Source organism: Symphodus melops (genome assembly GCF_947650265.1).
Source record: "Symphodus melops genome assembly, chromosome: 18".
Lineage (NCBI taxonomy): Eukaryota > Metazoa > Chordata > Actinopteri > Labriformes > Labridae > Symphodus > Symphodus melops.
This window is the reverse complement of record NC_136708.1, coordinates 19,995,053-20,021,676: the sequence shown is the minus strand read 5'-3', so window position 1 is coordinate 20,021,676 and position 26,624 is coordinate 19,995,053. Positions and strand designations below refer to the sequence as shown.

Genomic DNA, 26,624 nt, shown 5'->3' with positions numbered 1-26,624 from the left:
TCCCTCGAGGTTGGAATACTACATCAACAAAAACATCCAGCGCTTGTTGCAAGGCAGCATGGGTAACGAGGGAACAAACGCAGGACAAGGAACCAAACTAAAACAGCTGAACGCCCGAGAGGCTTAAAGAACAACATGCAAGAAAATCACACTGATGTTGTTCTTGTTCATAATACTATACTACACATATTCAATGATGACTTCCTCAGAAGGAAGAGCTTCAAACTTAAGAGGAGCGAGCAGCGTAAAATTGAACTTCCATTGAACACTTGAGATGAATCAAACAGCAGAAACATTAGTCAATTAAACTTCAGCCGACGGTTAAAAAGTCCAATGTGATGGAGCTGCAGGATAAAAGAGGAGTGAGAGGGGCCTCGGGGTTAACTCGACAGGCCCTGAGGTAATAATCCATACTGAAGGCGTCTGCTAACATCAAAGAGAATCTCTGCTTGAATTTTAAAGATAAATTGAAGTGCAGGGCAGCCGTCTTTATTAAAGCACTCCTGAAACCATCTGGTAGGCCAACCAAACTACTCGGTTATAGCCTGTTCTGACATATAAATGTTGAAAATGCCTGCAATGTCGCATTGTTCTTCCTTCAAAGATGGTTAAGACGTTTGCTTCCACCACGACTCGTACTGTTTGAGATTTAAGGTGTATAACAATAACTCATGGAAAAGTTATTGACCTTTTAGCATTTGGAAAATAAAAACAACAAAAAACAATAAATATGTTTTCCCATTCTAGTACAGATTTTTTTTGCTGTATGCTATAATATGCTAAAGCAAGCAACTGTGTGTCTTTGAACAAAGTGCAGCGGGAGGTTCAGCTTGTGTTTAGGTTACGCTTCTCAGTAAGGAATAAACAACTTCTTGATCATCTCAAGTCAAGTTTAACATATGCTAGTGTTGGTATTCTATGTCGACTAATTTCCTGCAGGTCGTTGACGGTGCACATCTGATACTGACTACCAGTTAATTACAAAAGTTAGCCCAAATAGAAAACATTCAATCAATGTTAATGAATTAATAGATAATGTCTGACTATTCCAGACCAGGAGGTTAACTACAGTGATTTATGTCTGAATAATTAATTCAGTTTATTTGGGGCTTTGGTTATGTATTTATTGATAAGGAAATGGACAGAGTCAGAAATAAGGATGAGGGAAGCTGGGTAGGAGCTGCAGGTCGGAGTCAAACCCAGCTGCTCGGAGAACCATAAACTCTGTACAGGGAATATGCGACATAACCGCATGGCTATCTGGAAGCTTTCAATTTTTCATCTAAAAATCGTCTGGTTCAGTCAGGAAGTGCAGGCATGTCCAGAAGCAGCAGTGCTATATGTTAAAGGACAAATGGTTCGTATCATTATGTTTGCTTGAACAGCTCGTAAGAGCACTGACAAAGACCAGAAAGGTAATATTTGAAAGTGCAGGCCGAAAATATCTTGCTTTAAAATAGTTGCACTTGTAGATCAGTGTGAAAGACTTAAACTAGTTGTGTTTATTGTTAGGTCAGAAAAAGAAAAACGATCACAGTGCCTCATATTATTGCCTCAACATGAGCTCTAAAACAGTCCCATATGTGTAGGTGTTGACTCAAGTCTATAGAATGTGATATGACAGATCCTTTTATGACTAAACTCTGCCTCACAACGCTGTTAACAGGATTATGCTGCAAACAGGATTATTAATATCAATGTCCCATTCATGACTTCTGCTTTTTTTTTTTTAAACGTCGGATAGGAAAGGAAACATGACTAATCTGTGCATAAGCTCTCAGGAAGCTACATCCTTCTCCTTCATCATACTGGGGCAGCAGAGTGCAGCGTTCGCTCTCCTTTCCTGTGGTGTCATGGCTGTGATTTATAGCATCTGGTCACAGGGATCGCTGACGTGGAGGGAAGAGGAGAGCGCCATGGTCTGCTTCAGTCTCCTCCTCCTCCTCTCTTCTTGAAGGATCCGCTCAAACCAAAACAACAAGAACAGCCTCGACCCCCAACTCATGGTCCAATTTCTCACAGTCATCCTATCCACACCCAAACGTCTCAGCAGAAATCAGGAGCCTCCCACACAAACCATATACAAGCATTCAAGCCCCCGAGCCACACATGAGACACAGTTGGCAGAGCTGTGAGAACCTGAGCCAAGTCTGACTTCAGGAGTTTAGAGGGGCTTTGTGTCTGCAAGTTTCACTCTGAATCTCATTCTGAGTCATTATAAAAAGGAGTTGGAAAATCAGAAATGTAACAATGACTGGATTCATTAATCATTCAATCGTTTGTGTCGTTTTGTTTTAGCTTACTAGCTTAGCCTGCTCCTATTAAATGATATTTTTGTTGTATTTTCATAAAGGCACATCGAGTTACAAAAGAAAGGAAAAGGCGTTCGCATGGCTAAACTATTTTTGGTTGGAGCGTCAACTTCACCAAATCCTATAAAAAGTTGCTAACGTTAGCTTAAACGCTGATGTAGGCCTGGAAGCACACACACAAAATCCATTCAAATTGGGGGTGATACCAATTTCCATGAGTAGACTGTTGAAATGTTTTTATTTGTACTTTATCCAATGAGGGAATAAAATAATGTGGTATGAAGGACTCTACTCCTTGAGTTATCGCTGGATTTAGCTAGCACTTTAGAAACACGCTAGTTAGCGGCTACTTTAAACTCGTGCACACAGAAAAGAAGGTCGTAACAGGCCAAATGAGGTGTCAATCAAAAGGTCAGGGTGTTGCCACCGTTTTCATGTGTTTCAGTGAAACAAATTCATTCATAATTAATGATGACAGATAATACAGCGGGAAATAGGGAGCAGTTATGGCTAATTTAAAGCAACCCTTGGATCTTTGTGGATGTAATGTGTTTGGATTGAATTTTTCTCTGGGTTTGGATCTTGTGGAGCCGTGATGATACAGCAGGATTGATTTTGATACAGTCACTTCAGATAAAATGATTGCTAGCTGCAGCCCTCTTTCCAAACCATTCTTAGTCTTTACTGGGTCTATTTACCCGACCATGGTTACTTCTTTTCTGGAGTATAATGGTGGAGGACAAGTAATGATAGGGGCAAATCAAAAGCTGCAGCAGGGTGGTTTCTAAGCCAAAATCTACATTTCCAGCCTGGCCCGGGATGATGGATGTGTGCCAAGAACATAACGTCAGCGTGACTGGGAAGCTCACAGGGCCAGAGGGAGTCCACGTCTCATCATGATTACTTCCACAGAGGAGCGTTTAACTCCTCGCTGTGACTCTGCCTGCGGGGGCAGCGAGGCCGGAAAAGTCGATACAGTGACACCGCTGCAGGTATCGAGGAAAAGGAAGTTGTAACATACTCTATTTAAACTCTCGATGAAACAAGGGGAGAGCGTTTTCACTCCGCCTGACACAAAAGGGGGATTGTTTCAGCGCCGGACGGCGGTGCCACTCCTATTGTGAGCCGAACACACACAGAGTCTTTGAACATGTCATGTCTTGGTTTGACTCCAGGATTGCCCAGAAAGTACGTAAGGAAGTTTCAAAGTGTGTTTCCTCAAGGATCGATGTCTCTGCTCTTTTCCGCTTCTTGGCTGATTGAAGTGAATTTAAAGAGAGGTCAGGAGAGATGAGGTCAGGACTGGTGTACAGTGTGTGTTTGTGCGTACATGTGATTTGGAGGGTCGACATGCATTAGGGCTAAACCAAAGATCTGCAGACCTCAGATCTGAATAAATCACTTTGATACGGGATTAGGATCTTCCCACGCTGCAGGCACACCACGCTGCACACAAAGCCAACAAACCCTACTCGACTTTTCTCTCCACCTATCTTTTTTTTTTTTTCTCCAACGAGAATGAGACTCACAGCTCTCAGAGAGGAGTCACAGGAGGAAGAATGTTTCTGTTGATCCAACGCCCCGGCCTTTTTCGGCATCTAGCATTCCTCCTCATCACGTCACATGTTGATCCGCCATGCTGTGTGCGCGAGGCCTGAAACCGAAGCATCCTTGTTTTTTTGTTTTTTTTGTTACAGATAGCTTATCAATTGAGGATTTCGCTCCAGAACAATGCAAACCCGTTCAGCATTTCAACTACAGGAACTCACCACCGAAAAAGCACTGAAGTCTGAATTTCTAGCACCGAAAGGAAACCACAAAGTTAACAACCAAGCCTCAGAAAAACACAGGATATCCCCACACTTATCGAACAAGAAATGTGAAGCCTCATTTTTTCAAGATAACAACAGAACAAATTCACGACCAGCTATCCACTCAGCAGCTAAACAACAAGCATCCAGTTAAATCCTAATTCAAATTGATTGCCAGATAGCAGAGAGGTTCTGTCCCATTCAGTGGCTACAGTCCCGTCGCAGCAGCCGTCGGTTCAAATCCCTTGTCGGACCATTTGTTGCATGACAGCCTTCAATTTCTCCTCCCAACATTTCCTGTCTCTCTCTTGAGCCATCCTCTCCAACACAGGCTAAAATGGCTCCGTCTGACTGTTTCATTTTAAACTCCACACACTTTTCTTTCAGCAGAGAATCACAACTGTCGTCAAGGAGACTTTTTATTTTAACTAACTATCATGTTAGTTCATGCATCTGAAAAGATTTTCAGTTACCGCTTATTCTTCTCTTCCATAATAGCTTTTCAGATAACTGAACTCCTGCATACATCACCAAACTGCTCTACCTCTGTAACACCAGTGCTACCACTCAAAACTGGACATTGTCACATCGGCCACTTCGTTGTTTGGCTGGTGTGAAAATGGCCACTATTGTTGTTTATGGCGGTACTCTGAATTCTCCAAATTCATGGAAGCAGCGCGGCCAAGTTCTGGTGAAACAAGGTCATACTTTGAGAAGGCTGAGACGTATTTGTATCAGGCTGATGAGCAGGAGTCCTCACCTGGTTTATCTTGTTATTATAGGCCGCGTCATGTGCAGGTATGTTTTGTTTTTGTTTGTGCAGCGTGCTCATGTTGGAACCAAAGGACACAACGTGTATGCACAAATATAATCTATATATCCATCGGTGTGTGTGTGTAGCTCTATACTCCCACACATGCAGTGAGCTGTGATCGCCTGCCTCTGCAGCAGATGCTGCTCTGTCCATTTCACACTCTCCACATCAAGTGGAAAGGGAAGAGGAGGGGGGGGGGATGAACAGAGTCACCTTCTCTAGCAGAACACGGGTCAAGGAGAGATGTGTGAAGGAGGCGGAGGCGGCCCAAGGATTATTTATGGGGGTTTTGTTGTGATGGTGTTACAAATATATATCAGATCCACGAAGAAAGAGCGAAATCAGTCCAGAAATAAACAACGCTATCCACTCTAACAATTAAACCTTCAGACCTTGAACCATAACCAAACACGTTATCTGTACAACTTAAGAAGTTAGAGAAAAATTACCCCCAAAAAAATAAGAAAATAAAGCAACCATGACAAAGATTGAATTGACATTATTAAACCGAGCAGATCAGCTTATGAATCCACCATGAGAGGATTTGACTGATAATAAATACTGCATCACAACATCAGCCAGAGATGCAGATGTTGAACCTCTGCATCAGCCAGTGCTATGTGCTGGCAAAGTGCTCATGAGCAAGACCCCAAAAAGAAGACAGAAACGTCTATGTTCCCCTCTCTCCTCTGTTTATATCTGTTTCATTTCTCCCTGAAATCGTACAGCAGTGTATTCGGTCTGGTTTTTGCACAGGGCTGCGCCAGCTTTCCACTGGTTGTGTGTGTATATATATGAGGGCCATTTTTCACCCAGTGCACCACTGACGCGCTCGGTAATGGAGACCAGAGCGCGGTGCAGCATTTCCCCGATGTGTGCCGCCGGTTCGGACCCGCCTGTTAAAGAAGAAGGCGCAGAGGAGCTGCTGTTTGCTGCGCAGGAATCACAGGGCGGATAAAAACATCCCTTCTTTACATATTTGAGTGGGAGAGATAAGAGCCCATGTGTTGCAATGCTGCAGCTCCAACATTTCTTACTGGAAACACTGACGCGCATCGATTATGAATGGGATCAAAAGATTAGGGGAAATAACAAGGGGATAACATGATTTATAATCGAAACCCCCACCTTGGTTCAACACTAACGGTATTCATGACCTATATTTCAATTTATGTGTCTGATACTCACTTTTGTCTGTTATTGTCAGCTTCTCCTCGAAATGATGTCCAAGCTCTTTATAATCCATCGTTTCCAATCAGGCGGATCGCTGTCCTTTTCCAGTTGCTGTCATTCCTCAGAGTCCTCCCCGAGTGCAGGAGATGAAACTCCCGGTACAGATCGCCTCAAACACGCCCTGAGTATATCCAACCGGAATAGAAGCAAAAAGTAACAAAAAAATATATTTTTAGAAAATAAAACAGAATCCGGTGAAAGGACACTTAAAGAAAAAAAGATAAGTTAAATAATAAGAAGTTTGTTAAAAATGTCTGTTTAAAAAAATATTGTCACGTTTGAATCCAGAGGGTCGTCAGAGGGAAATGTACAGTGCGGGAATGAAAAGCTTCAGTGCGCCGCAGGATAGGACGTTAGGTTACAAAGCACGAGAACACTGCTTCCGTTACAAAACTTCAAAATAAAATCCGAGTGCAGTTTTTTTTCTTGGTGTGCCAAAAGCACAACTCAAGTAATACATACATCCTCAGCAGTAACAGGTGGGCCATGAGTTTACTTTGTCTGTTAGACAATGTTGTCTAGAGTAGATCATTTATTGTTTTCTATTCATTTTATGGGACTATACACATCTTTTAAATATATCGAGCTGTTTCTGACTTACACAAAAAAAAAAAATGTGTTGCACAAGAAAAAGTCTCCAATAATTCTCAATAATCTAGAAAGATAAGTTGAAAGGATACTCAAAGTTTACAAAGGCAATGTTGTTTTCTTCAGATGGTCTGACAGTAAGTTTGGAAAAATAATTAATATATACGTTTTGTATTTAAATGTATAAAAATGACAAAATACATTTATACTTCTTCCTACTCATGAACACTATAAAAGTCAGCAGAAGCACTGTTGGCTTTTTTTATAGCTTCTTACTATTTCTGCTTTAGTCCTTTGCTAAATGTTTTCCACCAAAACACCAAGTCAAATTCCTTGTATGTAAATGTAGACTACTCAAATAAAAGTTATTCTGATTAACTAAGAATACTTCTTTGAATTGTGTTTACATTGTTTGTACATAGTACTTTTTTTCCTGTCTGTCTGCTTATTTCCAATTATTTGTATTTTCTACATGTTCAAAATAAAAACTAAATTCAATTTCAAATGCTTGACTTCAACTTAATTTCTTTTTCTTTACAAACTAAAACACAAATACAGGCCTAGCATCCAAGGGTCTCTCTGACTATTTTATATCAGATCAGAATTAGAAATACTGCGATTCGGTCAATTTATTAAATTCATTTAAAAACACTTTATTTGTGCCCGGGGGGCCAATTCAAAGCAATCTATAAGACACCAATATAAATTACAGCTTAAGAACCAACTTCTGTGATCCATTAAATTTAACCCCAAACAGAACTGACATGAAACAGAAAATAGTGTTGGTATTACATTAGAATTATTATAATGGTCTAAATTGATAATTGATTGATTAAAATAGAGAGAACAAAATATACTTCGATGAAGCTCATACGTCCACTCGGGTTTACATCAATATTTCTAAGCAAACGTTGATTTAGATGTATGCCATTTTTTATGTATAAGTATCAAACTCCCTTTTAAATATATCGATATTTAATTCTCATGGTTTTAACGCTTCCATTTCCGGTTGTGGTCTAGTGTAAATCTTGTTACCTTGACGACGTCGTTCTCAGCGAAAAACCGCATGTCGGACAACTGGAGCGTGCCAACTGTTTCACGAGGGAGGAAATTCATTTACCAACCAAACACCGGGACACACAACTCCCCGAAAAAAAACGACATAACCCTTTATTATTCCACTGGAACTGATTATTAGTCTAAATCGTGGAAACATCACAGAGAAGTCTATGAGTCTACTCCGGGACCCCCTGGATGGTTTGAATGGTTTAATCCATCAGATGATTTCCAGCAGCTGAAATCACCCCTGCTGCCTGGAAAGACTTTGGTTGTCAAAACAGCGAAATAAATGGAGTCTATTAAATGTGAGCTAATCAAGAGTAAAAGGGCTTTTTTTTTTTTTACTTAATCTGCTTAAAATAAAATCTAACTATTTAATGAAATTACCTAGAACATCTTCTGAATGCTGACAGGTAAACACCTTAATCTTTCAAAGATTTCTATATACATAAATCGACACCAATTAAACAATAACCTTTAAGAACATGTTGGATGAGTACATTATGTTGTGCTTACATGCTTCCTTTCTGAGAGTGACAGTGCATTATGCAGCTCACAGCATTCAGGATGACACACTGGTTATCAATTGATATGACCTTCCTGTCACTGCAGGAGACAGAGGAGGGAAATCTTCCAGGAGGAAATCTGCCGCCAAGTCTTTTCTTACATTAACACACACACTAACAAGAACACACTGCTGAATTAAACAAGGTCTAATAGGGCATTTATCCAATGAGGCGTCTTATTCTAGAAACCTATAAATACAAAATAAGTAAAATGGTCATGCATTTTAAATTGACAACTTTTCTCATGAATAAAGAGCGAAGGGGCGAAAAGGGAACGGTGTGTCATTCATTTTTTAAAAGTGTCCTTTTATAAATAGTCTGACCAGCATCACACCCACTCACCACCTTTTCATTCATCTAGATTTAAAAAAAATCATATAAATTATAAATAAGATCAACTGTTTTAATTTTTTCATGAATCTGCTGGACTTAATGTGGGACTGATTGGACGAAGTACATCTCAAAAAACATCATAGATGAGTCTGGTAATACTGACAGAATATATAATGTAGCATATAACATGGTGGCAGAGCTGTACTAAACACTCAAAGGGCCATATGTATGTGAGATTAAATATGCATGAGCCACTTAGCTTAGAGAAGACATTAAAGACCTCGTAGACATCAGGACTCAAAACACTTGGGTCACTGTGGTTTGACCACCCTTCAAGTCTTTCCTACACCTTTTATTTTGGGAAAAAAGCCAACATTTTTCAGTAATCATACGTAAACTGTGACTTAAGATTGGCATTAACCAAACTCGAACCTGACTCATGGCTCAATAGATTTCTTTAATTCCTTTTGAAGATGGTGCATGAAGGTTAAAGATAATCAATCCGCGCGCCACATGAAAGGAGAGAGATCGGGGCTAATGGAGATCTGACCTATTCACGCCAGCGAGGCAGATAACAGATCTGTAGCTGAGCCCGGAGTCAAAGATCATGAAGTTATTTGTTGATGCAGTAATGGGATTTGGTAGAAAGGTAAGCTTCCCTTATCAAACCTTAGCTATGTCTTTAATCTGCCTGTGTGACACGTTAGCTCCGTAGACAAACACATCCATGTGACAGGAAATGTTTGTGTGTGTGTGTGTGTGTGTGTGTATGTATGTGCCACTGCATGACTTTCAAAGCATTTTCATTGATTTCTCCAACGTACCACATGACATCATTAAAGTCGCTGTAAAGTTGTGGTTTTTCAGGAAAAGCTTACTACTGTAAGTCATGTGTTATAAAAGGGAGGAAGGGGTGAGCTCATATATCAGAGCCTCGTCGATAAGAAAAAGTTTCTTTGTTCGCCTGGTGAAGTCGTTTACACAAAGAAGTCATCTGAATGAGACCTCAGATGAACCTTCAAGTTCCCCCTCAGGTATCGTCTGGTGTACTCTGTTGACAGTCACACACTTTACGATAAAGGCCCCGAAAACAAAACAACAAGACAGAGAGTCTGCAGTTATGAAAACAACTCTTCGAGGCTGAAACACAGTGTTTAACTGACGTGCCAACATCCGCATCGTAAAAAGCTCACGGGGAAACTGCTAGCATTCAGTTTTTTAGGTGGAAATATGAAGACAACGGTCACAAAACTTAGATTACTGTCCAACTATGTTAAATATTTAGATCTAAATAAGTGTACACACTCGATAATAAACTAAAAAGTGCACAATCTCATAAATGTGCATGCCATAGGAAAATTTATTATCCTCCATTTCAACCAGTGTAAATAATTCTCAAAGCTCCGCAAAACATGTCTGTGAAGTTTCTTACTGTAAATCCACTCTGATGCTGTATTTGATCAGGCCTATAAACCCCTCTATTTCAGTCCTGCTCAGAACAGGTAGCTTTAAATATGTAAATGAGCTGTTTCTGACCGATTGAATCGTATGACTGCTGTACTGATGTATTACAAAGAAAAAGATGAGTAAACATGATGAGATCTTCATTGTGATGTAGGAAACATTCCTCTACCAGGATAAAGGAGTTTAACTCCATCCCCTCTGACTATACTGTAATAGTTCAATCACACCTCATCACAGCTGGTTGGAGTATTTCAATTGTTGGATCTAAGATTTTTCAGTCAATATCTATGAGACACTGATTTCAACCTGCATGCATCCTTGAACCTTTCCGACAACAAAGAGCGACTTTCTTCGAGCGAGTGCATGTCTGTACTCGCCTACACCTGATGAAAAAAATTGGGAGGTGCTGAGATCCTCCCATAAACCCACAGAGGCATGCAGTTAATTGCCCCTCCTACAAACTCTACCACAAAAGCACTACAAAAAGACTCTAACCCAACAAGCCTGCAGTTACACTTAAAACCCTCTTGGTCTGGACCCTCCCCTGAGCACATTTCTGTCTGCAGAAAGGAGTTATAAAACACTCTTTTCATTGTAAAACCCTGGAGTGCACAATGGTTTGGTTTTTTACAGGGCAAGTACACATATTTGGAGAGCTCTGTGCTGAATGAAGTCACAGTCTGGATATAACTACAGCTGCTACAGTGTGGGAGTGCAGCATGTCTGCAGTTGGTGTGGTTATCAAGAGGAGAGCTGGGGAAATATTTCCAATTGATTTCCTTTCGAGCAGATGACACCGTGGTCCAAACTGGAATCGCATCCTTTGTCTGCACTTGTGGAAAAAACGCCTGAGATATAAATAATAAAAATCTTTGGCACCATGTTGATGTTTTATTCTGCCATTACCAGAGAGCAGATATCACTCCCTGGTATTCATTTCCATGTAAACAGCTGCATCGAGTGAACAGAAAACATCACGTCAATGTTTAAAAATCTGCTCTCAAAAGCAGAAATGTCTTAAAGCAAAAGTCGACATTGTTAGGAAACAAGTTGATCCTCTTTTTTTGTAACGTTGATGCCACACTTAAGGCCCTGAGGTGCATATGAATCTACAGCAAGCAGATGGGTTGGCGGATGGTTTGGTAGATGGATGGTTCTTAGCTTAGCATAAACATTAGCTAAGCAACTTTCTATACTGGTTTCATTACTTCAGTTCTAAAAATGGCGGTACAGTTAGCTGATTTACAATTGCGGGCTAACCCGAATGATGCTATGTAACCAATTAAACATTCATATTTCATACTAATAATATGGTATTGATCCAGTTAGCTTTCAGAGATCCTTAGCTGATTTATGGTTTTTGAATTATTTACCCACCTGTTTCACCTATGTCTCACTTAGCAAACAGGTGCTGTCAGAATAGAATATTTGAAGTTTCTTCAACTATTTTTAACCACTGATAGATAGTTAAACATGTCATATACAAAACAATTACATTATCTTTCATTTGGAGTCGGGTTTGTCCAAAGTTCACAAATGCCTTCTAACACAATTTTTTCTTGAGGACAGTATCTGTCCCTTGACTCACCTGCAGGTCTGTGTATGAATGCATTATGAGTGAACCAATGTGGGCGAGCTGCATGATGAGCTAATCTCACAGAACATCGGGAGCATCTAACTGCCACATCATGACCATAGACTGTAAATATTACGGTCGAGACGTATTTCCAACTAAAACGGGATAGAACCAATCACAAGACAGAAGCGTGACATAACGTCAGGATGCATTTAATCGGACTGTTCGCTTTGACAAAGTCAAAAAACAAAATCAGTCAAATTGAAAGTAAGGGAATGCCCCTGAGTCATCAGGGTTTTAAAGGAAGAGAAAATACATTTACTTTGATGTAAAAATACTTAGATAGTGCTTTATTGAAATATATTTGGCAGATAAATATTTAACACAGGAATCCTAGAATCAAACTATTTATTTTTCATTTCATGGGGGCTTTAAGCTCTGTAAGCCAAGAAGAGCTCCAAGTTGTTAGGTTGTAAATTATCTCAGTTCACAACAACCCACCCCCATTAGTCATTTGACACACGTTGTTGTGAAAATATTGATCACAGCCTCATTGAACAAGAGGATCAATCTTCCTCTGGAACTATTTTCTCACAAAATGTCGCACTTTTCCTGAAAGACTGCTCGGACGATGGTTCAGAAAAGTGATGTCAGTTTTCCATCGACACGACATTCAATGAGGGGAGTGATTGATGTGTCCATTTGTCATTCGTGTTGAACACCATCCCTGCCTCATGCCCAGTCAGTCACATTGCTCACATACAGTCACACTCCACCCCTCTGCCTGCCCTGCAGCAGTTGGCACAGTGTTGTCAGCCCGAGCTCTCAGCTGTTAGCGTGGCCAACCACTGACTGCACCGACAGCTGTTAGCGACCGCACCAACACTTTGTGTTTTATCATCTTCATATTAGAGCATCGGGACACGAGTGTGAAGATAAAACAAATGGCTTTTTAGAGTAGTCCCACTATTAAAAATGAAAGAACATAGAGAAAGAAAAAAAAGGTTTGCAAACATTAAATTTAATTATTTTCTCAAGACAAACAGACACGTACCTTGCATTGAGGCATTTTAACACAGATACTGACAGTTCATGTGTGTGAACAGGGTACATATCTGCAGTTTGCTTCTTCTTTCTTGAACGCTTCAAACAGGGATCCAGACATTGGAGTCACAGAAGATGAAGGACTGCTTTGAACAAATCTGAGGATCATAGAAACCTGGAACGATGAGGAGAAAGTCCATCTTAATAATGTTACACTTTATTATACAAAACAACCTAAGTTTATCAAAACATATTGACTGTATGACTTCATGACTTTCATTCAAACCAAGTTGCATTGAATATTTCAGGACAGGGACAAGTAGCAGGGAGGGAGGGGACTTTCTTTTCTCATCTGCTTCAGCCGATAAGAGACAGAGATATATGATCCATGAGCAGGAGCTTTGACCTCTTGATAATATCCTAACAGTCAGGGGCATTCCCAGTGTAAATGTGTCACGGCTTTGTGTAGGTGGGGAATTCTCCCATCTAGCTTCAGGCCAAAAAGTGCGTCAATGTGATATTAATCAACCTCTAAATCGTCATCACTGTTTGGCTTTGGTTACATTCCCATTTCCTCTCTGACAATAGACCGTCAGTGTGAACTAAAGAACCATTTAATGACTATAGTTAAATTACAACTTACTGAAGTAAAACATGTAAAGATCAGCCAAGAAAGGCCGAGTAGCAAAATGCATTTAATGTGTCTGATGGGATAAGAGAGGAAAACCCCCTGCAGATTTCAGGACTTACTGTACGATGAAATGTTGTCATTAATTTTTCATGTGCACTTACTTTTCCTCTTCCTGCCTCATTTACATATCCTCAAGTCAGCATTATTTTTGCATTTGCCTCACTGAATTTAAACAGCTCCTTGGGTAAGGATGGTAATTTACTGCAGACACCCAAAATCGAATCCCAAATTATTTATTCATCATTTTATCAATTTGAATACAATGAGCAGACTGGTGTGCTTTTTCTAAATTACAAATCCCTGCAGACGCTGTATTGCAAAACATAAAAAAAAAAAAAAAAAAAAAGATAATCAGGAAAGAAACCTTTTCTCTGAGTGAGCCAAAAATCACCTGCATTTGTCAAGAAATTCACAGAAATAAGAAACCAACCAATAATGTTCTCTTGCATGTATGATGATAACGAGTATCGATGTTCATGTAGTGCTTTTAGGCATTACCTGGTCCTGGTGTCGTGTTGTCCTTCAGGTATTGGAGTTTTCTTTCAGTTCCGGATGCAAATGCAGCCGTGAGCTTCGGAAACTTGGACAGGCCTTTACAGTCATTTATGTCATAGTGCCCGGGGCCAGGTCCAGGAGGGTCCTTAGGAACAATCAGAGGAGGAGCTGCTATCGCTAAATAACGTCCCCTCCTTAAAATACAGTTTACAGATTTGATAGAATTCGGCCTCAGAGATGAAATCGGTTATAAACATAAAAAATAAAGCTGTGAATGTTTCGCGTTTACTCACGGCAGGAGGGTCCTCTTCACTGGTGCAGGGGTCTGATGGGGATTGTAGGCTCCTGGCCCGGGTACACATGTTGCCCCTGGAGCAGGTATTCTCTGAGTTTTGGATCTAAAGGGGGCCGTAACGGCCTTGGGGCAGAACTGGATTAAACTGGTGTTGACGTCATAGTGCCCTGTTCAAATGTGTAACATAAGATGAAATATAAGAGATTAAAACATGAATTAAAATGATGTAACCAAAAACACCATAATATGATATCATGCACGTCTTCAAACAGAGAAATAAGAGAAAAAGTCGAGGTAGTTACATGGTGATGGTGAATATTTGTCTGGGTCAAAAGTGGAGCGTGTAGTTTTTGACAGGAAAGCTGATGTACCAACAACTGAGGAGAATCTCTCTCTACTACGACAACTGACCTGTCCACCCAAGAGGAAAATAAAAAAAGCAGCACATTAACGACAGGACACACAAAGCTGACATTCACAGCAGAGAGCATACATACATCATATTGATTCGGTGCTGGACTCGTGTGCTTTGGATCCTCCACCTTCACGGCCACGGGCAGCCTGAACACTCTGGACACTCCTGTGTTGAAGTCCTTCTTTTCGAAGAGGGAGCTCTGCAGGTTGTAGGCATTCGGTCCTGGGAAGTCGTTCCTGAAAGGTCTGGCAGTCTTTTAGAGAGAAATGCATGCAAGTCGAATTTCAGTCAGTCAACCAAACCAAACTCTGCCTCAAGGCCATCAAAACACCCAAACTATAGTTTATATTGTCTGGAGTTCTTTTTTTTCCCAAATCATGGGACATTTATTAACTAATTGCTAACACTAGCACGCTGTTGTTTAGCAGGTATCATGTTTAAACACGCCAGCTTGGCATATTACAGTGCTAATGCTTATTAAAAACGACTAACAATCATGTAAGAGGGTTAAAATGTAAGAACTACTTTTTTCCCCAGTTCATTTAATAGTTTTGACGAGATTACAATAGTGCAATACATTATTTTAAGTCAAATATAATTTGCTAATGAGCAATACACGGTAGGCCTACGAATATATTTTCCACCTGTAGGCCTGATGAGACACTGATACCTGCATGCATGCAATATATTACATTGCTTATTTGTACTTGTGGAAACTTTGATTAGCATGCAAACATTTTGAATTTGATTTTTTGATGAACTGACCTTTGACACCACAAAGCCTGTGGTGCCTTTGATTGAGAATGAAGGACTTGTGATTTCAGAACTGGAGACACAATCATAGCTGCATGGTCCTGGATTTTCATTCTGAAACAAAAAAAACCCCACATCATTTGTTTTGTATTAGTTTAAAAAAATGTAGAATTCAAGGAGTAAAAATCCGTACCAGGTTTGCTTGAGGAGGAAACCTCATAGCTTGAGATGAAAAGCCCTTCTTTTCTGGATTTGTTATCACCACTCGTTGGTGTTGTGTTGAAAATGAACAAGAAACTGTGCAAGTCGACATTTTATCTGCTTAAAAAAAATAGAGAAAAAAGTTATGTCATTATTCCCCTTTATTAAAATAAATCTATTTTACTTTAAAAAAATAAATAAAAAATCAAACGTACTTGAATTAAATCGTCGGGACGTTTTTAGCCCATTGTTACTGTTCAACGTCTGAAGCCGCATAGATACTGTTGCTATGGCGACCAACAAAAAAAAAACGACGCATGTGATTTAAGCATACGTCCGTTTGACAGCTTTTATTTAAGTCTGCGTGTTTTTGGTTTGTTTGCTGTCTTCTAGCGCCATCACCCGGCAGATGGTCTGCACATCGGGTGTTTTTTTTTTCCCACAACCACCACCCGCCTCTGTTTTCGTTTTTTTTCTTCCCGGACAGCTCGATCCATCATGGCGATGCATGCGAAGGCGACTCCGCCACAGATCCCGGACACCCGCCGGGAACTCGCCGAACTGGTGAAGAGGAAACAAGAACTTGCTGTAAGAACGCTTTTGTCTTCGGGGTGTTTTTTACACCATTTTGAGTTACAGCGAGCTATAAATAAATATAACCCTTTAGCAATTGCCGGATAAGGCCTCACTTTATGCTAAGCTAACCATAGCACGGACAGAGGTGTAAAAGGGGGTAACGTTAGTGGCTTGTGGGTATTTTTTTCAAGGTGGACTGTGCAGGAAAATGTATATATTTTAAAATACTTAAAGCTCGCCATTGTGCTCTCTTTGATTACGCAAGCTCGTGTTGTGTTGGCGGGTCAAACTGTAAAAACTACAAATTAGCCGCCGCAAGCTCGGATGAGTTCTCGCGATATGTAGCTCATATGCCATCTTGCCATCTTTCTTCTTCTTTTACGGCTGCGTCCATCCACATTGTTGCATTACTGCCACCCCCAGGAGCCATTCCCCCTTCATCACGTCAACATCTCAGATCGGCTTGTCATGTTTGTTTGATGATAGTTAAATATTAAACTATGCTTTTCCTACCCTGTGCAAATTCTCCTTAACACACTCCTCACATTGGTTTCCACTTGTCCTACAATCTGACTCCAAACATAATGATTTTCCTGCATGATATGCTTAAGAACACACCAACAAAACAGCAAATTCAAGTGGCACAACCCTTTATTAAATACATGCAAGTAAACAAATCAAATAATGGTTGTTTAAAACTCTCACACTATTAAGAAAAACACACACACAACCTGAAACCAAAACATTTTGTTTTCCACAAATACAGGAGAGACAAAACATCAGAAGGGAGTCAAATCAGTATGTCAGTCAAAACCTTCATGATTTTAAATGTGCAGCAGTGGATTATCACCTGGAATCGTGTCTGACTGATTCATTCTGAGTAGTTTAGTCGTCTGTCGGCAAAATCTTTCCAAAGTTGAGATTTAGAGTCTGACAAGCATGTTAATCTATCTGTCTGCTTACTGTGCCCGGCCCCCATTTCTAATTCTAGTCTCTGCTGTATCATAGGAAACACTGGTGAACCTGGAAAGACAAATATATGCATTTGAAGGCAGCTACCTTGAAGACACCCAGATGTATGGCAACATCATCAGAGGATGGGACAGATACCTCACTAACCAAAAGTAAGTTCTCCATACGTTTCACTCAGGCTCTCTGAGCTGCTTAGAAGAGAGGAAAGAAAGAGAAATTGTTAAACCCTTATTACTGCCTACCTGGAAACCAGACTTATTTTTCTGTTCTTCTTTGACCTCAGGACAAGCTGTTCAAAGTGTGATGGATCCATTGAACATCGTTTGTCTGTCCACTGGGATCAAAGGTTGTTAACTTTACGGTGTGTCTACTTTTGACAGGAACTCCAACAGTAAGACTGACAGAAGAAATAGGAAATTCAAGGAAGCAGAGCGTTTATTCAGCAAGTCGTCCGTCACGTCAGTCGCAGTAAGTTTCTTCCTCCGTGGATTTTGGATTTTTGGATGTTTGTCACTCACTTTTATGTAACTGCTAACTCTCTGTTTTGTCCAACAGGCAGTCTGTGCGCTCGGTGGGATCCCAGATCACATGAACGAAAAACGTGAGTTGTTTTAAGTGACGTTGTGAATCATAAAAAGCAGGAGTGGGGGGAAGGCTTCTTCATGCATAGGCCATCGACACTTTCTGATTCTGGGTTCGTCGCCGTGTTTGACCGTTTTCCTCCTCTCAGGTGAGGCAGGAAGCGGCACAGAAAGCGACGCCTCTCCGGATCTCCAGAACCAGGAGAACGAGCCGAGCCAGGAGGACACGGAGGACGTGGACTCGACACTGCAGGACCTAAAGCCCCAGAAAGCTGCCTCGTCATCCTCCTCAGGCAGCCACCACGGGAGCCACAAGAAGAGGAAGAACAAAAACAGACACAGGTACACGCTCCAAATACATGACTGTTAATGCGTGCTTCTTTTCCTGTTCTTGTGCTGTGATCGGACTCCTGTTTTATGAAGTATCTTAATTTAGATCATAGCTGATCAGTTTGTTTACAACTACATTAGAAAACCATGGTTACCAGGATGAGGCGGGTTATATTTGCTAACTTACTGGTTACTGTTGGATAAAGGCTAAAAAGCATTGTATTACTGCTAATTTCCACTTACTCCCTGCTCGCCTCGGTCGCTGCCTGTCTGCTCAATGCTCCTGCTTCCTCAGCGAGCGCCGCGGTCAGTGTCCCTTACATTCCAGCAGCGCCACGACGCTCCTCCGCTCTGTTTCAAATACGCTGTGAGTCTATCTTCTACGAAGCACACATCAAGCTGGACAGAATCAATCCAGACATGAAGTCAGGTCAATTAAAAAACAACAAAAAAACCACTCACGGTCGTATTTTCCATCACTCGATCAACCTCTCGTAAAAACAGGCACAGAAGGAACAACTAAGTAACGTCAGAGAAAGACAAAACAAAACGTTGTTTGCACGATCTTGTTTTTTTCGTGATTGCGGGTTCAGCCGCTCCACGGCGCCCAGGCTAATTCAACAGGCCCAGTGTGGCAGGTTGAACACCGTCCTACGGAGCAGAACAATGGCGGTGACGGGGCCGCGGTGCACGTTGACTATGTGGAAGTTTGCAGCTAATAGAGAAGGGAGGAGTTTTGATACTCGGTGCTAAATGTTATGTGGACTCGAAAACTGTTGAATGCTAATTTTAATTGTGACTGTGAACACCTAACCTGATCTCAAGACTGCACCGTGTCAGTATCTGATGTCATTTCAGCTTCTGAATATTTTCAAAGAAGTAAAAGATGTTTGCTTGCATAAGCTGTGTTTCAGTTCTCCGACCTTCTGTTTTCTAGGTAGAATTCTTATTTCAACTTCACGATGTAAAGATGTCTGATAACTTGCTCTGCAGTGTTTCTCTCATTGTTTTCCCAAGTATTTTTTTCCTTAAGCCTGAAGCTAACCTCACATTAACACAGCAGGTACTCCGACTAGCTAACAGTGACAGAGTGGTTCTCGCACTCCGTAACGTCCGGACTGCAGTGTCATGTAGACGTAGGGCTTTAGATTCAGGTCGGTGAACTAACAGCTGCTGCTTTCTTCCTCCCCCTAATGCTGCCCCCTCCCTCCCCTCCCTTTTCTCCCTCAGTCCTTCTGCCATGTTTGATTATGACTTTGAGTAAGTCTGGATTTTACTTCCTGCTCCTGCTGTGTTTACATCCTGTCTGCTTGTTGCTCCCATCCTCAACTGTTCCACCTCTCGCCCTGCTTTCAGTCTGCTTCTTAGTTTGAGTTCAAGCCTGCTCGTCATTCAGAGAAACTGCATGTTCCAACACCTCAATGTTTACATGTGAATGCACATCAGCATCCTGCACTCTGAGCTCCATTAGTTAGCCTTGCTTGCTGCTGGGGTATCTTCATATCTTTCTTACCTCAGATTCATTTCAAAAGCGTGTTTCCCAAAATTCCAGCAATCAAGTAATAATCGCTGGTCCTGTCTGATGCTGGGCCTGCTACAGATTTGTGCACAAACAAGAACAAACACATAGCGTTCTTGTTCTGGGCTCGTCTGTGAGGCTTTTCATGACACAGTAGTGGTTCGGCTTTCACCATTAGTCCCATCGACCCGGGTTTGGATCTGGTCCTGGTCTAATGCCTTCTTTGCTTTGTTGCAGATTTGACATGAAGGTGAACAAAAAACCAAGAGCTGTAAGTCAAAATCATTTTTCTTATCTATTAAAGACTTAAAGGAAGAATGTGTGACTCTTTGATCCAGTAGATGGCGCCCTTGAGCGCCAGCATTCAACAATCTTCTTTTAAGCCATGCAATGTTTTGCCTTTATTTTATAAATGATTTACATTAATTTTTTATTCTCTACTTTTTTTCTGTTGCTGATAAAGAAACTTGAAAAAACTATCATTTCACTATTTTGCTGTAATTGGCGATGTGTTATTATGTTTTATCCAAATATTTGCTGATTAAAGTATTTGGCTCCAGATTGAACGTATTTGTCATCCTCCTGCAGGATTACTCGACCTAACAAAGACGAGTGGAGTATCTGGACGCACATGAGGATACTTGCTGACAAACACAAGATTTCTGGACTTTGTGAACTTTTTATGTTTTGTTTTTGTTTTGTTTTTTAATTCTCAGTTGTCATATTTCAACCTGTACTGTGTGTATTGCTTGAAACCCCCCCCACCCCCACCTTCAGGTCCTGATGACGATTCTTGACCTGCTACCATTAAGTAGAGATACGGTGTCGCATGTTACTTGAGGCCTGATATGTGGCCCCCCTTCAGTAACACACCAGCTTGTATAGTGTTTAAAAATGTATTTATTAAGTAGATTATTCCCATGTTTCACATTGTAAGAAAGTCATGTCTTTTTTTGTTAAACTTCACACAACCCATCGAATGCCCTGGTGTTCTTTTATTACATGGTTTGTTTTTCAAGAAAATAAAAAAATACCAGTAACATGAAGTATATTCTGGTTATTTAGTAAAAGCTATGAGACACTGGCAGTGCTTTCAACCCCTTATCAGAGCCTTTTAGGGACAGGATACTCCTCGTTTCAGTAATTGCCATCTAGCTGCATGTGTTGGATAAAGTTCCCACACACACAGTCCGTATAAATGATGATATGGAATAGTTTACAGCAGATATCAGTGTTTATGTAACGTATAGAGAAAAGCCAGGGCATTCTCTTCTGACAGCGTTCAGTTTATGCTATGAAAAAAGTTCCTTAAATAAGCTTGGGCTTAAGACAGCAGCGTGCTATTTACACAGTCCCTCCTGGCTTTCATCAGCCAATTACTTTGGTATTTCATGCTGTTCTAACTAATGGATGAGTTAAACACTTAGAAAAGTTTTAGATATTTCTAAAAAACAACAACAACAAAACCCCCCCCGCCACTTTTAACACTTTAAAGTATTCAGCATGCAGTGTCACAACTGGTCACCAGGCGGCGCTGCAACACAACACAACTAAAGTTCATAATGTTAACTAACATACACCAGAGGGTATTACACACCTAGTATTCCTTCTTTACTGTATTTTTTTTAATTGAAAAAATAATGTATAAGCTCATGAGTGTCATATTTTCACAAAACTTTGATAATACAACTTAAAAGAACGCTGAATGTAAAATTGCGTAATATCAATGTTTTTAAAAAGATCAAACTGGCAAAAAAGAATTACCTGTTAGAATAATCAATACACAGACAAGGACAATAAATCTAAATAATGACAAGGTAAGATAGTTTATAATTAAATCTAAGTTTACAAGGTTGAATTACACGTGAAGTCTACTGGTGTTTAAACGTGGAAGTACAGAAGTCATTCAGGATAAATCATATACACCTCGTGAATACAAACCCTTCTTTCAGAGGTCGGTACCAGGTTTGTTTTGACCATATGCTTTTATACAGTGTGACTGCTTCCAATAAAACAAACAAAGTGAAGGAGATTGTCAGCTATATCTATATAATTTGAACGCTGCCATTGCTCATTGCATTTAAAGAGACACACACCAAAACGGAGCGTATTGAAAGAGCTGGTTTCTACAGGGTCACAAACCAAAGCACGGCACAGATGTTTTATTTAGACCACAGGGGACTGTTTGAAAAGGTCTATAATATGTCCTCTTTAAGGCTGTTTTAGTGAGACACTGCTTTATCTTTTTCAATTTGGATTTTGTATTAATTACACATTTTTCATAGCTCAGTCAGAGCAACTAAAAACTTGAAAAAGTTTTGCATTGAGAAGCAAAAATAAGTCTAAAAAAACTAGCCTGAAAGAGCACTCCAGGTCGGGATCTAGACAGGCATCCCGAGGATCCAGAGCCAATGACAAACAGAGATGATGGAGAGACTGCCTGGAAAAAAGTCCATCCCAGGAATGCAATCCTCGGTTTCATGCTGCTCCACCGCCACATCCATCCCAGAGACACATTTCTTCTGGTCAAAATGACAAAATGACTGTTTTTTTACTGCTCTGTTGCGCCAGACAGCGGTTGGCTTTGTGACTAGTTTGGTCCAGCACTGTAGTTCAGCTTTTATATTGCAATATCTAGAAGGTATAATTTTTTACATCTTTAATTTATGGTCTCCAGAGGATTTATCGAACGACTTTGGCAAAGTCAAATGCTCCCTAAGGTTTAGGCAACTTCTGATACTTAGACTTCTCCCTCGGTATTGCCAATGGGGTTAGCCTCTTTGGCTCGTAGCAACATTTTTTAACATTTAATCATTCTCAGTTATAAATTTCTGATTGTTCAAACATTGCTTTTTGACTATAGCTTAACATCATCAATTGCTAGTATGCTATCATGCTTTGACAAGATTGGAGTATTTTTGGAGTACATCTGCTCAAGTAGCATGTATAGCTAAACTCTTATGGCATTTAGTATGGGATATCTGGTAGTACTCATAGGACTGCTAGCATATAGGCTATCCAATTAGCCTGTTTGGTAAGGCTAATTGGATAGCCTAAGGCCAAATTGGTCAAGACTACACTTCTCAACCATTATTGCCTTGAAAATTATTTGTTACTGTTTTGTCCTGAGTGGATTTGTAGATCCACTTCATTCTTGTCATGTAGTGTTACTGTGAACAAACAAATTGTACTTTTCAGAAATCAAATGTAAATTCAGGATCACGATGAACAGCCATCGACCTAAACTAGGCCGGGCTTGGAAATGGGATAGGGGGAGAATTTGCATTCACCATCGTCGAAGGAGAGCCTGACAGAGTTACCGAGTCTTCACATGACATCAGTGTTTCACCGTCCTGTTCACATCTTCACCTGAGTTGCTGACTCATAGAGGTAATGACAGTGTACTGAGCGTTGACACAGGTTTGGAGACATACTGCACATTTTTCTCTTAGTGTTATATCGTTTCCTCATCTCCTCCCATGTCTAACCTCAGCCATCCAACACATAGATACTGCACAGGCCGGCTGTGAGTGAGTGAGACCAGCGTACATGTCAGCCCATGACTCACTCACAAGTCACATTCAAACCGCTCAACATCACCTACTACGTAATGCGATCTGGCTGGAAACTCGCAACCCTCGCACCAGAAAACATTCCACACATTTAACTTCGGGGTGTGTGAGTAATGAGGCATGAATGTCCGACGTGTGTTTCGCCACTTAACGGCAAATCTTTGTTTCATTTCCTGTCACTTTGGGAAATTATCTGGAAAGAATTGACCAAGGCGAAGCTTTAATAGAGCTGTATCAAGCCAAAAGGATTCATTAAGTTACACAGAACTGCTGCACTGTGTGTCCTTCGGGCTTTTATTATCCAGATAAGACTGGTTTTTTTAAAGGTTGAAATTGTAGTTTATTGTTAAATTGAATCCGTTTCGCTGCCAGATGGGTTTGGGTTAGGGTCTTGACTTTGACTCTTCACATTGAAATGTTTCATTAAAGACGTTCAGTGTCCAGAAGTGAATCACCGCAGTTATTCTGGGAAGCCCCACTGATTGCGATGAATGATCTTGTTGTGATGTTGATAACCAGCATGTGTTCAATCAACTTCTTGGCCCCCAAACAAAAGAAACAACAACAGCTTTAAATGATTCTCAGAGCAGAGAGTGAAGCATGTAAACAGCTTTATTTCAACCCATTACTGGAAATGAAGCTTTTCCTGTCTTTCTGTGTCGTTGTCATTTCTTGGGATGTTGTTTGAACTTCCTGTTGAAGGCCAGTTAGAGCACAAGTTAAACCATTTAAGTTTTTTTTTGTTTTTTTTCTCATGAAATAGCCTTACATACAGGTCTGATGATGCTTTCAACAACAAGAACAACAAAGTGTGAACCACAGATGTCCCCATTCACAAGCTTTCTTTGAAAGTATCAACGAAAGAAATCGTCCCCATGTAAACCAATCACAGTGAGGAGATTTAACAAAGTAACAGACACTGTTTCTAATGGAGATGACACAGTTTTTATGTTTGATTTTTGACCCTATTTAACACATTTTCCCTTCTATTATGTTGATGTAGAGATTTATTCTTTTTTTATTTAACTTTTATTTAACTTTTATGTAACCAGGTTGGTCCCATTGAGATTAAGAACCGCGCTTTTTCAAAGTAGACCTGGCCAAGACAAGCAGCAGCAAAAGAACACAAGGTTTCAGACAAATACACAAAGGGAGGCCAGGTGCAATTTACAAAACATCTTGCTTTATAATGGCACCATCTATGAGTCAAATCCGGGAGTCAGTAGTTCAAGCAGTCGAGTAAAAAAACATCGGCTTTCTGTAACAATCAAGAAAACAAAAAACTGCAAGAGAAAAAGAGGAGACATACTGTGTAATGTGTAAAAGCTGGCTGAGTTACTCAAGTATTCTGGTGATTTCAGGGGTCCTCTCTCATTATTCAAAGTAACATCTGATTTTGAACTGGCAATGGGTTTACTGCGTGAACTACACTGGAAGCTGCAGGGTCTCTTTGCGAGGCGTAGCCCCCTTTCTTCTTCTGTGGTCTGTCAGTCAGAGTAATGTCCTCTAATTACTTTCACAGCCTCCAGCAGAAGATCCAGCTGAGTTTGGGCCCCTCAGCACGCCGAGGACCGAGGATGACGTGAAATCTTAAATATTCACAGAGGAGCTTTCGACCCCGTCCTTCCTCCTCCTTCCTCCTCCTCCTGGGACCAAACAAGACCGTTCGCCTTTATCCCCACAAACAAGGTCAGAAATATTTCAGGAAGAGTCATGGGAAAAGCTTAAACACATACAGTAACAGCACACCACAGAGGCCCTTCTTTTTATTTTTCATCTGGACTTGATCTTGTGATAAGACTTTTAACAGTGTCTATACTTTAAAAAGACAGGCTTGTTACAACAAGTCAACACTTTTACACTCGCTCATAAAAGATGATCAAAAGCAGGACGAAGCAGGAATGTAGATCACTTCTGGACAGCTTCAGTTTATGAGGGAATACCAGCCGCCGGGAGTTTAGAGAGTGCCCGCAATTTGACTTTATCACCTGTTAGGGCCAAATTCATCCTTTTTATCTTTATATTTAAACACTGTTCCTTTTCATAGCCTTTAAATCATGTTGAAATAACATATATTTTATGATTTAACTAAAGGGTTCAGACTAAAAGTCCACTGACAAGCTCGTTGTCGATGTGAGACGGTAGTTTAGTTGAGTCAAATGATTTTCAAAAGAAATAAAAATGAACTTACAGACTCATCTTTTTTTCATATTTATAAATGACATGTTCACACAGAGCAGGGTCGCAGATTGCCCATTGGTTCAGCCGTGACCAGTGACGTCTGGTGGGGCCCCGTGCAAAAACTGGTTCGGGGGCCTCTGACCAGCGTTCATCACCATTATGTCTCCCGACACCTAATCCCATTCGTCTTTTTTTCTCTCTTCTTCATTTTGGTTTTCTCATCAATAATACATGCAGCACTTAACAGGGGCACGAGAGTGGACGCTGTCAGGTGGGGCCCCTCAGGGAGGCTTTTTTCTAATGTCATTGCAAAATGTGTTTGGACATTTTGGGCCCAAGCTTTGGAAGAACCACAAATAGAAGAAAATTGAACAAAAATATTACAAAATGTAAGGCACAAAGAACACAGATGAGGGTCTAAACATGCAACTAAAATCTTTTGTTGTTGTTGTAAAGTTGGTTTCTTTTTATCGAGTCCTTTAAGATTAAAGGACTCGATAAAAAGTCCTTTCTTGAATTTCCTTCGGGATCAATAAAGTATCTATCTATCTATCTATCTATCTATCTATCTATCTATCTATCTATCTATCTATCTATCTATCTATCTATCTATCTATCTATCTATCTATCTATCTATCTATCTATCTATCTAAAGAATCGCAGATCCAAACTACTTTCTTTGTCCTTCTCCTCGTCAGCTGGTTCTCCCTCCCTCCTGACGTGTACGCCAGCCTGGCAGAGCCTCCGTACAAACACAATCTGAGCAGATCAGCACAGAGGTTCTGAACTGTAAATGTTATTGTATGATGATGTAAGTAATAGTTCAGGAAAGTTTGCATGGGACCATCAACAGAAAACCATCTTTAGGAGACTGGGTGAAGGTTTTTCAAAAAGGAATGTTTTCCAGATTTTATTCTCAAAAGGTTGTCAAAACAGATTTCGATGATGAAAGCATCAGATACTGAAATAATAACCTTTCTCTTTGATTCACAATTCACATGCTTAAATGGGAGGGTTTTAGCTGGATCTAATTATTTGCTTGACCCTTTGTCAGACAGGAAAACACGCTTTTTTAGTCTCCATCAACCCTTTGATCCAGATTTGATATCTTAACACTCGCTGGGCAAATTTTAAATAAATTTGGTTTAAGTTGTCACAACTACCAGAGGCTGAATTCAAAGACTAAGGTGTGTCTCTGACCTTTTCTTCAGCTCCACCTTGCAATAATAAGCTGCAGTTTTGG

General features: G+C 40.4%; 3 protein-coding genes across 10 annotated transcripts in view; 1 reads left to right on the top strand and 2 right to left on the bottom strand.

Moving 5' to 3' along the window:
* LOC306839640 (uncharacterized protein) overlaps nucleotides 1–7,474 on the bottom strand; it is a 37,240-nt gene extending 29,766 nt beyond the window's left edge. For 3 of the 6 annotated variants that reach the window (XM_079368440.1, XM_079368443.1, XM_079368439.1), the window contains exon 1: nucleotides 6,126–7,473. In XM_079368440.1, the coding sequence (XP_079224566.1) occupies nucleotides 6,126–6,183 (58 nt within the window). In that variant the 5' untranslated portion in view covers nucleotides 6,184–7,473. Of the gene's footprint in view, nucleotides 1–6,125 lie in introns of all 6 variants that reach the window. The other 3 variants (XM_079368438.1, XM_079368441.1, XM_079368442.1) reach the window with 2 other exon arrangements.
* Nucleotides 7,475–12,757: 5,283 nt separating this feature from the next.
* Nucleotides 12,758–15,942, bottom strand: stpg1 (sperm-tail PG-rich repeat containing 1). 2 transcript variants are annotated; one of them, XM_079368445.1, is made up of 8 exons: nucleotides 15,866–15,942; nucleotides 15,643–15,767; nucleotides 15,462–15,563; nucleotides 14,779–14,949; nucleotides 14,584–14,692; nucleotides 14,280–14,448; nucleotides 13,990–14,180; nucleotides 12,758–12,975 (listed from the first exon to the last, which is right to left on the bottom strand). In XM_079368445.1, the coding sequence occupies exons 1-8, from the start codon at nucleotides 15,924–15,926 to the stop codon at nucleotides 12,902–12,904; spliced, it is 1,002 nt and encodes a 333-aa protein (XP_079224571.1). In that variant the 5' UTR covers nucleotides 15,927–15,942; the 3' UTR covers nucleotides 12,758–12,901. The 2 variants fall into 2 exon arrangements, with proteins under 2 accessions (XP_079224571.1, XP_079224570.1); XM_079368444.1 differs by having other exon boundaries at nucleotides 15,643–15,770; nucleotides 15,866–15,939.
* A 181-nt stretch (nucleotides 15,943–16,123) lies between these two features.
* Nucleotides 16,124–20,674, top strand: meaf6 (MYST/Esa1-associated factor 6). Of its 2 annotated transcripts, XM_079368446.1 has the most exons (8): nucleotides 16,124–16,238; nucleotides 17,235–17,350; nucleotides 17,579–17,666; nucleotides 17,754–17,799; nucleotides 17,929–18,121; nucleotides 19,340–19,369; nucleotides 19,866–19,899; nucleotides 20,217–20,674. In XM_079368446.1, exons 1-8 carry the CDS (start codon nucleotides 16,149–16,151, stop codon nucleotides 20,229–20,231), a joined length of 612 nt encoding a protein of 203 aa, XP_079224572.1. In that variant the 5' UTR covers nucleotides 16,124–16,148; the 3' UTR covers nucleotides 20,232–20,674. The 2 variants fall into 2 exon arrangements, with proteins under 2 accessions (XP_079224572.1, XP_079224573.1); XM_079368447.1 differs by lacking the exon at nucleotides 19,340–19,369.
* Nucleotides 20,675–26,624: the final 5,950 nt, after the last annotated feature.